Source organism: Gadus chalcogrammus, chromosome 18 (assembly GCF_026213295.1).
Source record: "Gadus chalcogrammus isolate NIFS_2021 chromosome 18, NIFS_Gcha_1.0, whole genome shotgun sequence".
In the NCBI taxonomy this organism is placed as follows: domain Eukaryota; kingdom Metazoa; phylum Chordata; class Actinopteri; order Gadiformes; family Gadidae; genus Gadus; species Gadus chalcogrammus.
In genome coordinates, this window is record NC_079429.1 from 17190104 (window position 1) to 17208878 (window position 18775).

The window sequence follows — 18775 nt, forward strand, 5'->3', positions numbered from 1 at the left end:
GACTTTAACCGCAGCATTTTGTAATTTAACTCACACTCGTGTCGATAGTTGGATTGCAACATGCGCATTATTTCCTGTGAAATTTAGAGTTTCTCACACCCACACACACAACCACAGAAACGGTATCTACCAAGAATAAAATATTGCAGAGTTCATGCAACAATGGAAACATTCGACAACACCCGCTCAAATCAAGTCCTCTTACTGATAGCAATTATATAACTTAATGAAAAGAACAATGACATTTAAAAACATAACTGCAACAGCATCCAACAACAACAACATCATCACGTGTTGGGGTGTGTGGTAGTGGTAAGGGTGTTTGTCTCCAGGATGAAATGTACCCTGTCCAAACGTCAATGGCCACAGCATCCCCGTCAGCCCCTTGGAGCAAGATTCCTATAACCTTTACCTGCATCCTTAATGACATGCATCTGTTTACACTGTGGACCAAATCTTCTGCTAATGACTCCACAGCTCAAAGTACCAACTTTGTGTTATTTCTAGTCCACACGGACCACCGTCGCACACTGACGTACATGGGCGTGTCGCTCTGGATCAGGCTCAGGTCGATGTCGGCCACGACCACGCCGGAGTCCAGCGAGGACGCCGTCTTGTAGAAACGGCCAAAGGTCTCCTCGTCGTCCAGGGTCATGACCTCCTTCTCCGTCTCCGCCGTGACCTCGATGGTGGACGCCTTGCCGTGACCCCCGCCTAAACCACACCGCAGGAGATGGGGATATCTTAGTGCCAGTCACAGCCCAGCTTTGAAGTTGTTGTGTTTTTAGCTGAGTCAGCGTGGTGGGAATGTGTGGGTGGGTTTGGCGAGTATGTAAACACTCCCAACTTCCTTGGAAGGCCATCTGTTGCACATGTACACCATAACAGTTCCTGGGTGATTCTGCACATTTTACTGCACTAGAACCGCATCTGAACCAAGAGATTGGTTCAGAACAAGAATATTTTAATTCCAGATAAACATCCAGCTCAAGAAAAGAGTCTTAAAACTAGCGTACTTTGGCTAACTTTCTGAAAATCAATAAATCAAGAAATGCATGTATTTTTTAGTACCTTTATTGTGGAGTTTGTCCAAGAAGGATTCCAGCTTATCCAGGCGTTTATCCCCCTCTACCTTGGCACCGGTTCTGGTGGAGATGTCTGGACAGAGCAGGGATCATTTATATTGTTGTTTATATATAGAAATACACTATATAGTCTAATTGGCAAGACTAGGACAAAGAACAACACCAGAAGCATTGTCGCATAGACAGGACACTGATACAAGTAGAAAAATATCAAATGAAGCATTCCAATTTGAATAGAATTTGTTGTTTTACACAAACGGGATTAAGTGTGACATGACGGTGAAATGTAGATTCTGACGAGATGCATTTGAAAATAAACCAAATCTCAGACAACCCTTCTTGAAATGCATGACATTTACGTGCGTTCGTCTAGAAGACGTTTGTTTACCTTCTTGTGGCTTGACTGGGGTTGCAGTGGCCTTCTTTGGCTGGATGCGTGGAGAGTCGTCCTTGGACACTAGCCCTGTTAGACACAACATCACCCAGTAAGAAAAAAGCAATGTGTATTCACACGGACCACAGTTTGAGAACCAATGCCCTACAGCATTGAGCAGCAGAAGCAGCGCTGTAGAGCAGCGATGTGCAATAGGAACCGACTTGGATGGCTTGGCTGCTTCAGAGTCATTAGAAGGCAGCATCGACTGTTCAGTCAATCAAGCGACTTCAGTTTTTTGTGTTCTTATTTTACGACCAGGTTTGTGAGTCATTCAAATATATTTTTTTATGTAAGGGCAACAACGTCAAACAACGTCACACCTGGTGGTTAGATAAGGGGCCTTGCATTCATTTGAATCAACCTCCTCATTGGCTTTTCTCAAGTACTGTTGGCCAAGTCATGAAGTTACTTCCCTATGATGTATTGATCGGAGCTATCCCCAGGAAGTGGTTAAGAAGGGAAATAGCGGAGTCATCCTAAAGACACTCGGCAGCCAGACGGCAGCGTCAGACCGGCTCTTCTACACCCAGAACATCCTTTAAAGTTGACATATTATACCACCAGGTGTGAGTGTGAATAGCCGTTACAAATCTCTCTTTTCTGAAATCACAAATGGGCGTGTCCACCTAGATGTGTGCTGGATAGATGAGCAACGTTTGATACAGTCGACTGGGTAGACCGGTAGACTGATCTGTCCAGCACACAACTAGTTGCACCCGCCCATTTGTGATGTCAGAAGAGGCAGATATATTCGATACGGCTTGTAACAGCTACTCACACCTGTTGGTATAATATGTCACCTTTAACACAGAACTCAATATTGGAAGCTCCATAACAACCGTGTACAACTGCGCTCATAAAGGCTTGAGGTATCCAGAGACATGCATGTGTGAAAGTTGGTTTTGATATGAATGAAATCAAAAAGCCACTCTTATAACTGAGAGAATCAAACTGTGTGGTTCTAGGGTACGGGAACAGTGGAGGGATTGGCGTGTGCATGCGTGATCTAACGTTGGGCGACGGACCCACCTTTCTTGGCCATGCGTCCGGCCACGGTGAACTGCCGCGAGTCGTTGGCGGCGCCCTTCCCCCGGCTCTTCCACTGCTCCTCCTTCTCCTGCAGGACCTTCATCCGGTCCGCCAGGGACACCTTGGTCTCCACGTCCGCACTCGACTTCTGACGACCGCAAAAGCAGGGAGTTACAATGAGCGGCCCGTCTGGGTTCCACCTTTGTTCCAAGCACTGGCTGAGGTGTGGGAAGAGACCCTTTGGCCTTGGGTGTCATTGTAGGACAAACGCGCCCCAAGTCGCTCGTCATACTAATTATTTACATTTTCCATTAAGGTGATTTTGCTGACGTTTCTATCCAAAGCGACTTGCAACCATTCATTCACACACCAACGGCGGAGTAAACCACGCAGGGCGACAGCCAGCTCGTCAGGAGCAGTCAGGGTGAGGCATCTTGCTCAGGGACACCTCGACACTCGGGAGTCTAGGAGGAGCTGGGGATCGAACTAGCAACCTACTCGTCACAAGCGAACCGGCTCTACCTCCTGAGCTACTCCCCGAGGATACACCCTGAAACTTTGATTTACCGGGAAACTAGACTAAACTAGTGAAGAGGAGTCTACTACCCGTGTCCTGGGTCATGAAAGGAGCCGACCCATAATTAGGGTTAGTATCTGTGTTTGTCTCACAGGGATGCCTCTGTGTAAAGGATCAATTCTGCATGCAGTGATGGCTTCCATGTGAAAGAGTACCATTACGCTTTGCAAAAAAATAAGGAACTCCTCTTCGTGATGCATCACTGGGTGAATAGAATTTGCCAACTAATAGGATATGGAAATGACAGCAAAATATACGACACGTAAAAATGACTATCAGTATCAAGCGTTAGTAGAGTCTAGTAGATGTGATACAGAAGTAGTGTATGGGGTGTGTTTAGGCTGATTAACACATTTTAGATTCAATAATAAAAGGATAAATAAGTGTATGGAAACAGAATTTGGGACCCAGGAGTACAAACAACTTTTATACTTCAGGCGTTGAGCCCATTAGCACATGCTGCTATGAAACTGAAGTCATCATCTCCTCTCTCTGTTCCAACAGAAAACTAAAGACAAGTGAAGGAAAATAAGCTGTTTGTTCTGGCAAACAAGCTCTCCTTGGGCTTCAACTCTGGTGATTCACTCTCCTCCTCGCCCAAGAACCTGTACCTGAATTCAGCCGATTCCATTTTAAATAAATCACTACTTACATGCCTGTTAGGTCCACGCCATCGGCGGCTTCTTGTTATTTAACATTATTCCACTCATGAATCAACATAATGTGGTTTATGTTCCCTGGCAAAAGTTTTTGAAATGGCTACTGGCCATTAAAGTTGAATTAAGATAACAGTGAACAGTTATGTGTATTAGCGGTGATGTGCCAATAACAACCAGCTTCCTGTTCACTGGGGAGAGGTTGACTTAGTACTGGTGTTCAAGACATCATGATTTATTAATGAGCGGGTAGGAGTGGAGGCATCAGATGCCTACAGGTAGACCCTAACCCACTAAGACCAGACTATCTTTCCACCATTATCTTGTTTTAGTAAATGGTAAATGGACTGCATTTATATAGTGCTTTCCTAACCAGTGGCCACTCAAGGCGCTGTACAATATTGCATCACATTCACCCGTTCATGCACACACCGACGGCGGAGTCAACCATGCAAGGCGACAGCCAGCTCGTCAGGAACAGTCAGGGTTAGGTGTCCTGCTAAGGGACACCTCAACACTAGCTAGGAGGCCCGGGGATCTGACTAGCAACCTTCCCGTTCCCAGCCAACCCGCTCTAGCTCCTGAACTACATGCCAACCACGATTAGTGCATAACGGAATGATGGAAAGATAAACAAAGAGGATCTTACTCTCACTGTACAATAACACATTTCAAAGAGTTTAAAGTGTTTTCATTTCAGCAATGGATGATTTTGGAGCATAACAATTATTCATATTTATTGCGTTGTTAGTTGGCAAGTGTGCAAGTGCTTTTCCAATTTTCACAATGGATTGGATTTTGTATATGGGTAGGAAACGGTTACATGTCAAATATTTGTATATAAATGCTGTTAAGTGGCCAAGAAGAAAGACACTGGAAATTCAGTTTCAAAGACTTTGAAGATAAATGCTAACAGGCCACTTGAAGAGCCGTGCCTTACAAGTACCACTTCTGATGCACATTTATGAGGACAGAGAGCGCAATGCAAACACTGTGCATACTTACATAATAACAGACTAACCCATAAGACTCATTCAGGAACCATTCAAGCTACAAAAACATGTCTGGCACACGCATGACCTCACCTGGTTAAATATTAGCTGTTCGACTAACACTTTTCAGTGGAAAAATAGTGAAGTAAAATAACAGCATAAAACTAATATTTTGCTGTATTTTTTAAGACAATAGACCTGCCTGCTACCTACAGTCATTGGAATGCAACTTCATACATAACTGATAATATACCACAAAAATATGTATGTGTAAAAATACATCCAGCTAAGGTATCGGTTTACAATAAACAACCATTTCTAGGATTCAAAGTATAATGTCAAAAGCATATTTAAGAGCAACTGGGTGACACCATATATCCATGTCGAGTTGCATGACATGGTGCTATCAATAACACGCCCAGGGAACAGCAGGAAGTGAACTTGAGACGGACAGGAAGTGGACTTGGCACAAGGTTGCGGCGGAGGTCTCTGAATACTTCAAACCGCAATGAAAGAAACATGGTGGGGAGGAACTAACACAACCCATTAAAAGAACCAAAAACCACAATTCATACTTCCAACTCGTACGGTAAAAGCCTCAAAAGGTGAACACATGCCAGCACAATCCAGGCCGGCTGTTTCCCTGGCTCTGGAGTCAATCAGAGGGGGGGGGGACTACCAAGGTCTGGGGTGGGAGGTCATCGAACAGGAGGTGGGGGTGACGGTAAGCGAGGGGTTTGGGGGGGGGGGATCCCCACAGGAAACCATATTTCTCTGTATCTCTGGGGCGCCTTACAGCAGAGAAGACATGCATCAATCAATCATAGAGGGCCATTTCTCACCCAGCCATCGGGAGAAACAACCAGAGAGCCGGCAGGCTTCTTAATGGTTAATCTTTCATAGGACCGGGAAGAGACGATAATGTTATGTGCAAACTTCAACTTCAGCAAGGCCATGAGCTCATGCGAAAGGTAAATGAACACACGAAATGTGCGCATACATGCACGCAAGTGAAACTCACCTGAGGAGAGGGATTGTTTGACAGGCAGGTGTCGAATAGGAGGGGAAGAGTCTGAAGAAGAATAAGGACACTGGAAAAAGGAAGGAAGGACCGAAAGAAGGGAGGAAGGAATGAGGGAGGAAAGAAGAAGGGAATATTAAAGGACTAAAAACTAAAAGGCAAAGGTAGGGCAGCCTGCACAGCCAGGCGAATGACAGCCAAGCCAAGCTAAAGGCACACTCTAACCACAAGCACATCAGAGGGACAGACAGACCATAATATAGTTCCCATAAGAAGAAAGATGAGACAGACAGGAAGTGGAGAAGACATGGCTAAAGCTGAGGAACGCTTATTCGATTAAGAAGTAATAAATCACTTGTTTAATTACATTTCCATTATGACTAACCAGAAGTGAAAACCAATCCCAGGCCTGGAATGGACACAATTTTAAATATATCTGGAAAATTCCAATCAAAATACATAATTTTAAAAAACTATGTTAAGCTTAACTTGCCTTTAGTATTAAATGTGGCAGATTTCTATTTCTAGATTTTCACTTATTTATTTTAACATCAAATCTGGCCACTCAAAAACACACTGATAACCGGCGAGCTTTACGTTAAAACCCCATGAATTAGTATGTAAAACAAATATCCTTGAAGTCAATAAGAACCGCATACATGCAGAAATTCCACATGAACGTTCAACATTGTAGACCACAGAATCCAGAGCCACAGCGCATTTTGGGGATCCTCAGTCACAACACACACCAGTCAGAATAAAGTCAATGCTGTAAGCCTTTTTTTTTTAAATGTTAAGTTCGTTTTTCCTTTCAGGCACGTGCTTGGCCCTACAGATGCAGTTTTCCAGAAAGTGCGCAGATTCATGCCAGATTTTTGACATAATATTGATTTACCATTGAAGTGGGCTGCATAAATAAGAGATGACATCAGTTCACAGGCGTTGGGTAGGTTTGAGGGGAATTTGTCTTGAATGCCATTGGTCGGCCGCCTACACAGGCTTCAGAGCTGCCCGTATTCTTTCCGTGCTCAGAGGGAATCCATCCAGAGGTTAGCTCCTCTGTGGGCCAAGTGTTTAGCTGGAGTCAAAGGCATTCCTCAGGTGGTCATCAATCTAGAGCTGCTCACGCCAGCAGGGATGACATCACTGTGGATGTGGGGATCAGGATATTATAAGGGTTTGAACTGGTTATAGCTGTAGGCTCCCCATGCCTCAGTTGTAAGACAACTGTTTGCGTTGTCTACTGTGTATTGGCCGTGAGATCGTTGTTTGATTGACATGCTGTTGTTGGCCATTGGTCTCCTATGCGGGCCATCTGCTGTTTTTCAGCTTTTTTAAAACCAGTGTTTCAAAAAGTGAGGTAGGAATTAACAAGTAGTGTGTGGAGTCAAACCACACCGTACAAAGATGATGATGATCACCAGCCACCACCACAGGTCTGGACTTTGTCACTAAAATACAATGAAGTTAGCGAAACGAAGGAGAAAGACATTTTCTCAGAGAGTTGATCTATTTTTTCGACTGTAGTACAGTTTTAAAAGAATACTAGTAAAATGTGTATGTTGAACCAGTACTACGCCCAAGTATTACAATAGTTTTACTACGTGCAGTAGTAATGTAGTATCTCCTACTTCCATGCCTTAAACGTTACAGCCCGCTAGCATTCCCTGTAAGAGGGAGCACTCCTGTTGTTTCTTTGTTCCCTCTGGGGGATTCCCTTCAGAGTTTCCACATTCACATCCTGTGAGCCCTCTCAGACTGGTGTAGTGTGTATACTCAGGATCTTGACCGCTTCACCCTAACCCTCAATTCATGAAAAAACATGGTCATCACTCACTCATCTTCAAAACCTCTTATCCGGGGGTCGGTCGCATGGGGCAGCAGCTCTTGCGCGGGGGGGGGGGGGGGGGGGGGGGGGGGGGGGGGGGCAGACTTCCCTTTCCCATGCCACAGTGACCAGCTCCAACGGGGGGATCCCGAGGCATTCCCAGGCCAGTGTGGAGATATAATCTCTCCACAAGTCCTGGGTTTTCCCCGAGGCCTCATCCCCTTTCATTTATAAATAAATGAATGAAAGACATTCGATTACATCCAGAGTGCGTTACGAGTTACATTCATCACTAAGAACGGACAGACCCAGTGGGAATGCAGCCCTTAAGCCCAGCGAGGTAGAGGAACACCCGCATTGCCCAACAGACGGCTCAGGACCCTGTGTATGGTGGTGTGGGGAAGAGAAGGTACAAACAATGTTACCAGTTGGACTTGTCTTTCCCCACCTGAAGTTGGGGGGTCAAGGGCTGTCCAAGCTCGTCAACCATGGATGCATGCTCTCACCACACACGGCCGCCAATTTCATTGCTGCCAATTTCATCGCTGCCACTCTTTATTGCACATTACACCACAGATTTCTCGAATACTTGATCCTGATTGGTCAACGTTCCAAGGGTGTGCATTCTTTCTACGTACACCTCTGCCTTTTAACAGTCCCTCGCCAATTTTACTACAAATCCTACATTAACAACAATGGTCAAATGATATGGTCCGTGATAACGCAAAACACATGCTCAAAGTGCCACAGAAGAACATTTGAATTCCAGCTGGTGTAAAGTCTATATAAAACCATAACTGTATACTATCTATCTCATCACGATTGTTAACTGTTAGAAAAAAATGTACCTCTACATTTCCTCGGCTGCATCATTTGTACATTATTCTTCAATAATAGGACATCTCGTTGTGGTTTATTCCACATATTTATTGGGCATGCTTGGAGGTCGAGTTCTCGTCTGTACTCATTTGATCCACATGCCTTGTTTCTTTTAGAAATGGTATGCTTTATGATAGAGTGAGACCGACAGGAAGATATGGGAGAGAAATGGGAGGTCATACAGCAAAGGACCACGGCCAGGAATCGAACCCGGGTCACTGCGGTCAGGACTAAGCCTTGATGGTACACGACTACGCGCTGTACCCGGTGAGCCAGCGGGCGCCCCTAATATCTTATTTTATTATAAACCACCGACACGCACGGCAAACCAGTGGCTGAAGTAACGGCGGGCGGTACCTTCTTCCTCCAGGCGTTCTCTGCGTCGTTGAGCTGGTTGAAGCGGGCGGCCAGGGACTTCTGGACCTCCGGGGACTGGGTCTTCTTCAGCCGGCCCCCAAGCTGGCCCTCCACCCCCCCGCTGAACTCGGCCAGCCTGCAGGGAGGGGGGGAGGACGGACAGTCAGACGGCAGAGGGACAAACCGCTTCCCGGAACATTTGAAATGCCAAGTTGTTTCCTTTCAAGTATGTCATATAAAATTTTCCTAATTGTTGGGAATGATGAAGTATAACAGAGAGTCTGACCCTTACCCTTCAAAATAACAAAACTTAAACTTGACTTAACCCAAGGGGAATATGTCCAAAATAACTCTCATAGATGATACACGTTTGTTTCAATTACTATTCGATTAATTTAAAAAGGTAAGATTAAGAGTTTATTCGTATTACAATGCATTCCATGCACCAATTGATGTTTCATATTTGGTATTATTATTCAATTTCTTCCATATTAGCCTAGCGAGCATGTTTCCAAACGATGTGTTATTTAGCTCGAGCAGCAAACTCCCAGGGCTCCCCTCACGTGGTCCCCTCAACCTGACCAACAACAGCCGGCCAGACGAGAACCTCTGGGCTGACCTCTGCTTGAGCGCGGACCCCTGACTCCCGTCAAGGCTGCTGTCCAGCTCCTCGCCGTCCTCCGACGCAGACGGCGTCTTCTCCTCGAAGCTCTCGTCCAGAGAGGCGCTCCCCACCTCCTCCTCCTCCTCTACACTCCCTCCACTGTAGCTGCTCTCCTCCTCCTCCACCCTAACACTGCCACCACTTCCTCGATCAATGCCTTCCTCGTTCAATGTCTCATCCTCCTCCTCCTCCACATCCTCCACATCCTCCTGCTCCACCTCCTCCTCTTCCACATCCTCCTGCTCCACCTCCTCCTCCTCCTCCTCCTCTTCGACCTCCTCCTCCTCCTCCTCCTCCTGCTGCTCTTCCTCCTCCTCCTCCTCCTCCTCATGGTCACTCTCAGGGTGACTGAGGGTGATGCTGGTCTGCCGGGTCAGCCCGGCGACGGGGGCCGCGGAGGCGGTTGCCGTGGTTACTGCGGTGGCGACAGTGGCGTCCCCGAGGTCAGACTCCAGGCTGGTGGAGCGGCTCTTCTTCAGGATGCCCCGGATGCCGCGGGGGCCAGAGTCCTGGCGCTGGAGGGAGGAGGAAGAGGACGAGGAGACGGAGGACGAGGACGAGGACGAGGAGCAGGGTGTGTCTTTATGGAGGACGTCGGTTTGGTCGGAGATGGGACTGTAAGACTGCATGGAGGAGAGGGAGGTACAGAGACAGAGAAGGTAATCAGGGAACGGAGTAGTAGGTAAAGGAATGGCTAAGGGATAATGTCAACCGTCAGTTACACACACATGCAAGCATGCACACAAAATCCATCACAACACTGCTTCAGGCTAACAGAGGTGACCCCTGCGATCTACGTCAGAGCTATTTTTAAAATGAAATGAATGGACCTAAATGTGATGCAGTATACAGCAAATAGTTCAAGAATGCCAAGACTGAAAACATCTTATTTATTATGCAGTCACTTATAGAAGAAAACTACTCGTAAACAGAAAATGTGAACAGAAAAATAGAAGGAATGCCAATTGGCAAACTAAAATAAGGTAATTTAGCACATTGGCTCCACGGTAATTTAGCATCATTGGGTTGTGGAAAAAATAAAATAGAAAATCTCCTCTTTCTTCTCCTGCCGTTTCCAGACCAAAACAGCACCGCGGAGAAGTCCAAGGTCAAGCGGGTTGGGGGGGGGTTTGGTCTTGTTGTGCTGACTCTTATTGTGTATTCTGCACACGGTGGTATTATGTTCATGAGAGGAAATGTGTCTGATGAGACTAAGAATGGAAATTATAACCTGATGTTAAATATGAAATTACATTTAAACTCAATGATTAAATATTGTATTCAATGTATTCAATATTGGCGTTTCATCTTAGTACTATTTGTAAGAATAAATGAATTTATAAATGGACAAATATTTTATTTATTTTTAATCTGGTAAAACGGTCTCACAGCAATATGTTTGAGAAAACCCTTTCTGACACGACCCCTCTAACCCAGTTAGGCCGTGAATACTAAACACTTGCCTTCTCTTCGTCGGCAGTGGCCACGCTTCTTGGCTCATCACTCCCCTTTGCTTCTGCCGTGCTCTCCGGCTGGTCCTGGCTCTCCTTCCTCAGACGAGACCTGGAAACAGCAAGTCAGACAGAGGGACGGGGGAGGAGAGGGAGGGGGAGGGGGAGGGCATACATGGTCAGCCGTCTCATCTAGTTACGTAACCGTAACGTGCCATGTACTAGTGTGAGGCCCTCACCTGGTACACGCTGTACTTTGCTCCAATTCGATTGGCTGCAGATGCACCTGGTCGTTGGCACGGTGACCATCGCTCTCATCCTCCATCTTCTCCGTTGAAGAAGAGACGAGAGACAAGAAAAAGAGCAATGGAGAAGGTCATTTACACAATTGTTTTGATTGTCATTAATGCAGAGAGATAGAAATGCTTTCTCGAACTTAGAGAGCAGAGATTGTGTTTTTTAATCCCCTCCATAATGTTCCCAGTGAGTCCCTAAAGGACCAGTAGAGGAAGATCACCACAGGTCCTGAGAGGGATTCATCACGGTAAAAAGAGGTCCCCTCTGTTCATGTCATGCTTGTAAAAAAAGCATACCCCCTTAAAAAAAGGTAAAAAGGTCAGTTTGTCCTCAGAGACTCTGCCCTTTTGTTACTCGGAATGCGATATACCCCGCCAAACCCCTTGTGTAACCCCGGGTTATAAACACGTTTAGGGAAGGCGTTACACCTTTCATTTAAAACAGAGCTGATGCAACCTTTGACTCTGGGACGATTCAACCCTAGTGAATACCAGGATTGAATTAGACTCATCCATTTTCCTTCATTTACTTTTATAAGCACCATTTACCAAGGTATCCAAGGACAAAATATCCTAGTGGAATACCATGTTGCCCTTGGTGCACCCTTAATCTTCATGGAGAAGCGTAAACACAAAAACATTCCCCATTTCTGAGTCATAATAAAACAGCTAGCTCCATAGAAAACGGCCCAAATTAAACTGTATTGTTATTACATTATCATTATAAAAATGATTCATATTAATAATTGATCAAGCATACTGAAAAACATCGGAATAATACCAACCCAACATCAACAGCCTAGAATGCTGATAGTACACAGACAACCACAAACCAATAAAAAGCATTCTTACTCTCATCTATTATTACTTTGCGTTCATACAAGGCATTCAGTTTCACATCATGATGAGCAGTGGGAATGGGGAAAAATAGAATGATACATAGAGTATTTCAAAGAATACTTTAAGCCAGAAACCGTATAATCCTAGTGGAAGCCATTGAGTGGTCCCACAGAGGGGGCTACGCTGGTATCTTGCGGTACAGAACCTTGATGGAATGCACCAGGATGGAGAGAACCGAACCCAAGCCTGCTGTATCATGTTATTATTTTGTACAGTGTTTGTACAGCAGATGTCACGTCCATTATTCGGTTAACTGGTAGTGTTAGCATGATCTCTGCCCGATGTGCAACGTCATCTCAAAGCCAACGTGCAGCCTGAGAATGTTGATATGTTCACTTTTATGCTCCTGACAGATGGAATATACTTCGGGACTAAATCTGGAGCGATTGGTCTCGATTGAGACGTTCATGGTGATGATTCAAGTCGCATTAAATAAGGATTGCTTGTGTTTTTAGCAGCTTTCTTATTGTCCCGTTGTATTATGTTCTTCTGGTTGTTTGACCGACAGTTTATATCTATTGTACATTTGTATTTCTGTTTTTATGTGCAAGTTGTAATCAGGGCGTCATTGAAAGAGAAAGCACGCTCTCAATGGCCTGCCTTGAATAAATAAAGGTTAAATAAAAAATAAGATACGGTCATCTTTCTGAAATGGAATACTGTTTAAGTTATGTAAATTTCTTATGAACCGTTTAACTGTAACGAGGAATTTGTGTATTTAAATCCTACTTTGTTCATTGCTTTACAAGAAAACTGGACGTGATTCTTCCTCATTTGCAGTTATATTTTTTGGTTTTGGGATCAGTTGTTGTATTGTATGTTCAGCAGTTCACTCCCTCAGAGATAGCCATAATATATAACATATAAAGATGATTGCATAGTCAATCATACTCTTTTTTTTAAACTTTTCCACCCCGTAATGTACCGTGAGACCTGCACCGGTAGGGTCAGGCACGGAAATCCCCGCTGAATCGACTCACTAATGAACAAAGTTTCTGAGAGTTTTTCTGCAGTCTTTTTTTGTTTCAGATTTGAGTAGGAGTGGTGCAGCTGGACAGAACCCTGGCTGTGAAGAATAGGACCGCAGAGACCCCCGAGGAAAACCAGAAAACACTTCAGCCCTCCAGCAGAGAGGAGGGAAATCAACAGAGCGTGAAAAGGAAAAAAGTGGTTGGCCAGAGTTGAGAAATGCTAGAAAACCTGTTAACAGCAACAATAGTTTGTGTCTCAACAAGTAGAGCAAGACATTAATGCTAGCAGGGTTCAGGGCTTGATTTCCCAGCTGGGAGACAACCAGAGAATATATGCAATCACGCTATTATAAGACAGTAAATTAGATCACTAAATGCATATTAATTATATGTAATTACGTTATCAAAGTCTAAATCAAAATATCAGATTTGGACATCCATATGCTTCATTGCAGATGCTGTTTGCTAATTAAAAACCAAAGTCAGTGCTGATGGAAAACCAAGACCTTCTGTGGTGGGGTTGGAGTCCGGCCTGACCACATGACTGAGAAGCCTGCCCCAGTGCCTTCACTGGGAGCAAGACGCAACCGCTGTGGGTTGAAGACACTGGGACATTGGTTCCATACGTTTTTTTCCCCATGTGACCCCATTCTGAGGACAGGATATTCTTGAGCCCCAAACTACTTCCACTGCTCTGCATCTGCTTGCCCACACATTTACACACATTTGAACCCCATCATCAACATCTTTACAGTATCTGTATAAATGGGTCAACATGTAGTTTTAGAGGTGCTCGTAAGTTACGACCACCTCTCTCTCCATCACACCTGTTCTCTGTCATGACCACCTCTCTCTCTCTTTCAAAACTGTTCTGTTATGACCACCTCTCTCTCTATCACACCTGTTCTCCGTCATGACCACCTCTCTCTCTCTATCAAAACTGTTCTGTTATGACCACCTCTCTCTCTATCACACCTGTTCTCCGTCATGACCACCTCTCTCTCTCTATCAAAACTGTTCTGTTACGACTCGTAACAGAGAAAAGTTTGGCCATCTGTGTATTGACCAGTTTTGATAGCGCTGCAATGTGTGACGGAAAACCTCTTATGTTGCGACCTTTTAGTCATATAGGCTTTGTTTTCCATTCTGTGTATTGTCTTGCCAAACATTAATCACCCTCTCTCACATGATCAGCAGCACGCGGATTTCATTGTCTCTCCAGTTAGAACTCCTCATGTTGATAGCGCTGCAATGTGTGACGGAAAATTTCTAATGTTGCCACCTTTTTGTCATATAGGCTTTGTTTTCCATTCTGTGCATTGTCTTGCCATCCTGCTTCTCTTCAGTACCATCTATGTATTAACCTTTGTGCTAGGTTCAGCCACTTCAGCGCTGGAGTGAGTGATGTCGTCAAAATGTCTACCCTTTTGCTCTGGTCATCTTTCCTACCTTCTTCAGTGGCATCTAAATGTAAACCCTTTTCTATGGGTAATCGGCCTGCCTTCCTCAGAATCAATCGTGATGTTCAGCATCGTACTACACGTAAAACGGTCACAAGGGATAGGACAACCTCTTGTGCACTCTTCTGTTTGATGAGAACACAGGCAACTCTGTGTCTTGGGTAAACATTACCTGATTTGATTATTGACATCTGCAATATGGGGAGGATCGGAAACTGTATATATAGCTCTGTCAAACTGCATTCCGGACTCGCTCTGCTGGAGAGGACTCTAATGTATGCATGCATTAAACCTAGGTTATATTTGTTATATAAGTGTTGTGTGCTTTTTGCAGTTAGAAATCTCATCTTTCCTAGACGCAATAATTGTCAAAGTTGTCTCTGTTGTCGAGACAGCACAGCAACACCTCTACCCAAGTCCCGCCCCTGGAGCCGAGGACCAGTCTTATCGCATTTACATCAGAATGAAACCGCCAATGTGTGTAGGGTCCGGGAGGGTAAATTGGGGTGCTAGCTCAAGCCGGGGATTTACCTCAGGCAGGGGAAACGCGTGGACCATGCCGGGAAAATGGCGTGCATGAGACAGGCATGTTTCGCAACGGAGGCCTTAGTGGAAATTACAAGGAAGTGTGAAAGAGACCATTTACCGAGAAGGGAAGTGAACTCCCGATTCCAGCTAAATTGGAGCAAACATTTTGTGCTGGGTTCCTAGGAGGGGGGCGTGTTATCCCCATAATAATGACCCACACCAACCTTGTACTGTTTTAGTACGTCGTTGTGTATGTGCATTATAATGAGCGATGTTGTACATGAAATGAGTCACACTCCGTGGCTTTATAATATAAACATCAGTGAAGCTTAACCCTCTCTCAGACAAGGCCATAGAACGCTGCACCGAGAGCTCAACAGCCAAGTGGATTTTACCCCAGTTTTCCCTAAATAGCGGATTCATCATAGTAACAGAAACAAAATGGCATCGATTACGATGTTGACGCTAATATAAAACATAAGCATGTTTAAAACAAAAACGTTTTCAGGTTCACCAGCCCTCTAACATATGGTGGTGGGGGACTGAGGGAAAAGCAAAACCCAACAAGCAAGAAATAGATAACTGAATAAAGACAGCAGGGGGGTGAGAGAGAGAGAGAGAGCGCAGAGTGTGATGAGGTGTAAATCCCGCTGGTGGAGTGCTGGGTTCCAGGGGGTTTGAAGTGGGAGGAGGGGGGGCGGGGGTTGCTACCCTCGGAGTTCACTATGGTCAGGTCTTGGCGGCGTGCCAGCAGCTCTGAGCAGGCCCAGTTAGCACTTCTACAAACGGCAGTGTACATCTGGCAAAACCCAACCGTCGCCACGGAAACCACAGCAGGCATGGGAATGTCACCCATAGTCCCAGATGAGTGCGTGTCCGGGCCTCCTACTAATAGTCCTGATTACGCAGGCACGCACACACAGTGTGTGTGTGTGTGTGTGTGTGTGTGTGTGTGTGTGTGTGTGTGTGTGTGTGTGTGTGTGTGTGTGTGTGTGTGTGTGTGTGTGTGTGTGTGTGTGTGTGTGTGTGTGTGTGTGTGTGTGTCTCTCACACACACACACACACACACACACACTCTACAGGTGTTTTGTTTGCATCATCATCTTTGATATGGGCCTAACAGACATGTTGCTGTTTTTCCAAGTTATTACAGATTATAATGTGTGCTTTGAGTTTTTGTAAACCTCCACATCTGCTCGAGTGTAGTTTGCGTTTAGAAAGACCTGATTTTTTTCCATGTCCTCCCTTTCGCGTGGGAAAATCCCAGATCAGTCCATCCTCAGCCGAGAGACTTTGGCCGGTGGGTCTGACCAGGTGCGGCCTGGCTTTGCGGCTCGGTCGAACGTCTCTGGGAGTCCTGATAATGGAATAATCTGCAGCTGAGAGATGAACCCAGACGGATGAAGGGAAGGAAATTGAAGAGGAGGGAGGACGAGACTTCGTCTCCCGCCAGGTCTCCTGCGTGCGAGTTGTGAGTTCAATCCACGCAGTGTTTAGTCACACCTGGAGCTTTTATGGAACCTCGTATTTTACCTCATCATATTTTATGAAAGGGATAATGCCCGACGAGGTGTCCATTATCAGGAATTAATGGACAACACGTAGTCCATTAATTCCTGATAATGGATAATGAAGGGCATTATCCTGCTTATACCACGGTCACTTGCTAATGAAAATAAATGAAGACAAGCCATACCTTAGTTTCCCTTGTAGCGCCTCAGGGTTTGACTAATACCTGGAACAATCATTACACTCCTGTAAGGTTTTTATGCAATGGAAACGTTGTTCACTCCTCCAGTAAATAGGAAGGACCTTAGCTACGACTTGGCAACGGGAGGTATTATAGTCCGCTCAGCTATGAGCCAGAGAGCTAACGTAATGCATATGCATATACCACAGATACTCTAAGGTCTAAAGCATATAACCGCGTTTTCTGATAACAGTTTAATGCATTTTTCACAATTTACCAGCTCTCTTTTTGAAGACTGAATCACCACGCCATTTGTTTCAATGGGAATCGCGACGGTCTATGCTTTCAACATAAAGTGTACATATTTATAATTTGAAATTCGTCCCAGAATTTATACCACAGATACTATAGGGTCTATAGCATATAACCGCGTTTTCCGATTACAGTTTAATGCGATTTTCACAATTGACCAGCTCTCGTTTTGAAGGCTGAACAGACAATTTGACCGGAACTACTTAGCAGGTGTCCGTATATCAGGGGTTAATGCACACCCTGCAGCCGATCAGAATCGAGTATTTCCCCAGACCGTGGTATAAGCCCACTTATTCACCATGTCCCGTGGTCATTCTGGAGATGCGTGTATGACTTATGGTGACCACGGTCACATGTCATCAAAGCACCGGTAGGGGTCAGGGCACCTTGCTCAGGGACGCCTTCAGCTCTTGGAGTCAAACCCTCTACCTAACCACGACACTATCCAGCCCTTATGCATGCATATTGTTTCATTGCAGCATTGAACAAATACCAAGAGTCAGTAGTAAAGACCATAAACAATGTGTTGAGTTTTAGTTGTTCAAAACACAAAAAAAGTGCATGTGTGCATCCACGCCTGTGACTTGCACAAAGTAAACAAGAATGCAAAGTATCCCATGGAGGAAGACGTAAACCGAACCTTATCAGTTGACTGTTTGGACGCGACGCTCATCTTGGCGGGATCAGCAGGCTTCCTTTCAACTAGAGAACAGAGACACACAAAGAGAGACAGACTCTGATTATTACAAGCTCCCACGGTCGGCACTGTACAGAGGTACAGTGACAGAGGTTGGAGAAAAAAATATGGACGTGTGTTTTACACTACCCTATATATTCCAATGGAGGAGCAAGGCTAGCTATTGGTAGCCTAGCCCTATATATTTCATACAATTATATCAAGTTTATTTTACCCTAAAGAAGCAAATGGCTAGTTGGCTTCCATGCAGAGGAATGCTGGGAAATGTAGTCTCGCCCGCACCCTCTCTTTCTCTTTCCCTCCCTCTTTCCCTCCCTCCCAATCGGTATAATCCAGCAAATAAAATACTATACAATTATTGTCATAGCGGGACGAAGTATTACGAAGATATTCCTCTCCCGAAGTCTCAAAATATGGTTTTCCTTCCCAAATGTTGCTCTGGGTAACTAGGTGGCGTGTGTCACCAAGTCACAAACATATAATCATCACAGTCAATTTCACAGTGGGCTCCGTCTTCTGGAACATTCCCTCTGTGAAGTGTTAGGACAGGAGAGCAAACTGATGAGGTCATCGTGGTCGATGACATCGTTTAACACGGGGGGGGGGGGGGGGGGGGGGGCGGGCATACCCTCAACCACTATATGCAGCAGAAGACACCGGAGGCGTCCACACACACACACACACACACACACACACACACACACACACACACACACACACACACACACACACACACACACACACACACACACACACACACACACACACACACACACACACACACACACAGTGCGAGTTTGAGTGTACAGACAAATAGTGGCGCTAGGAATGGGAGTATAGTATACACCAGCTGTTCTGATGACAGACACGCCGTCATTCATGATAGAGGAGGTAACTGATTCACACAAGTTACAAGTACAAAGACACCACAGACAATGTGTTGCAG

The 18775-nt window shown here is 45.2% G+C and overlaps 1 protein-coding gene across 1 annotated transcript in view; it reads right to left on the minus strand.

Moving 5' to 3' along the window:
* svild (supervillin d) overlaps positions 1-18775 on the minus strand; it is a 45425-nt gene that overhangs the window by 19170 nt on the left and 7480 nt on the right. The window contains exons 2-9 of the mRNA XM_056577728.1: positions 10988-11087; positions 9941-10039; positions 9480-9763; positions 8861-8996; positions 2551-2698; positions 1474-1548; positions 1072-1158; positions 540-714 (exon numbers count right to left, since the gene is read on the minus strand). Coding sequence (XP_056433703.1) covers positions 540-714; positions 1072-1158; positions 1474-1548; positions 2551-2698; positions 8861-8996; positions 9480-9763; positions 9941-10039; positions 10988-11087 — 1104 coding nt within the window. The remainder of the gene's footprint in view (positions 1-539; positions 715-1071; positions 1159-1473; positions 1549-2550; positions 2699-8860; positions 8997-9479; positions 9764-9940; positions 10040-10987; positions 11088-18775) is intronic.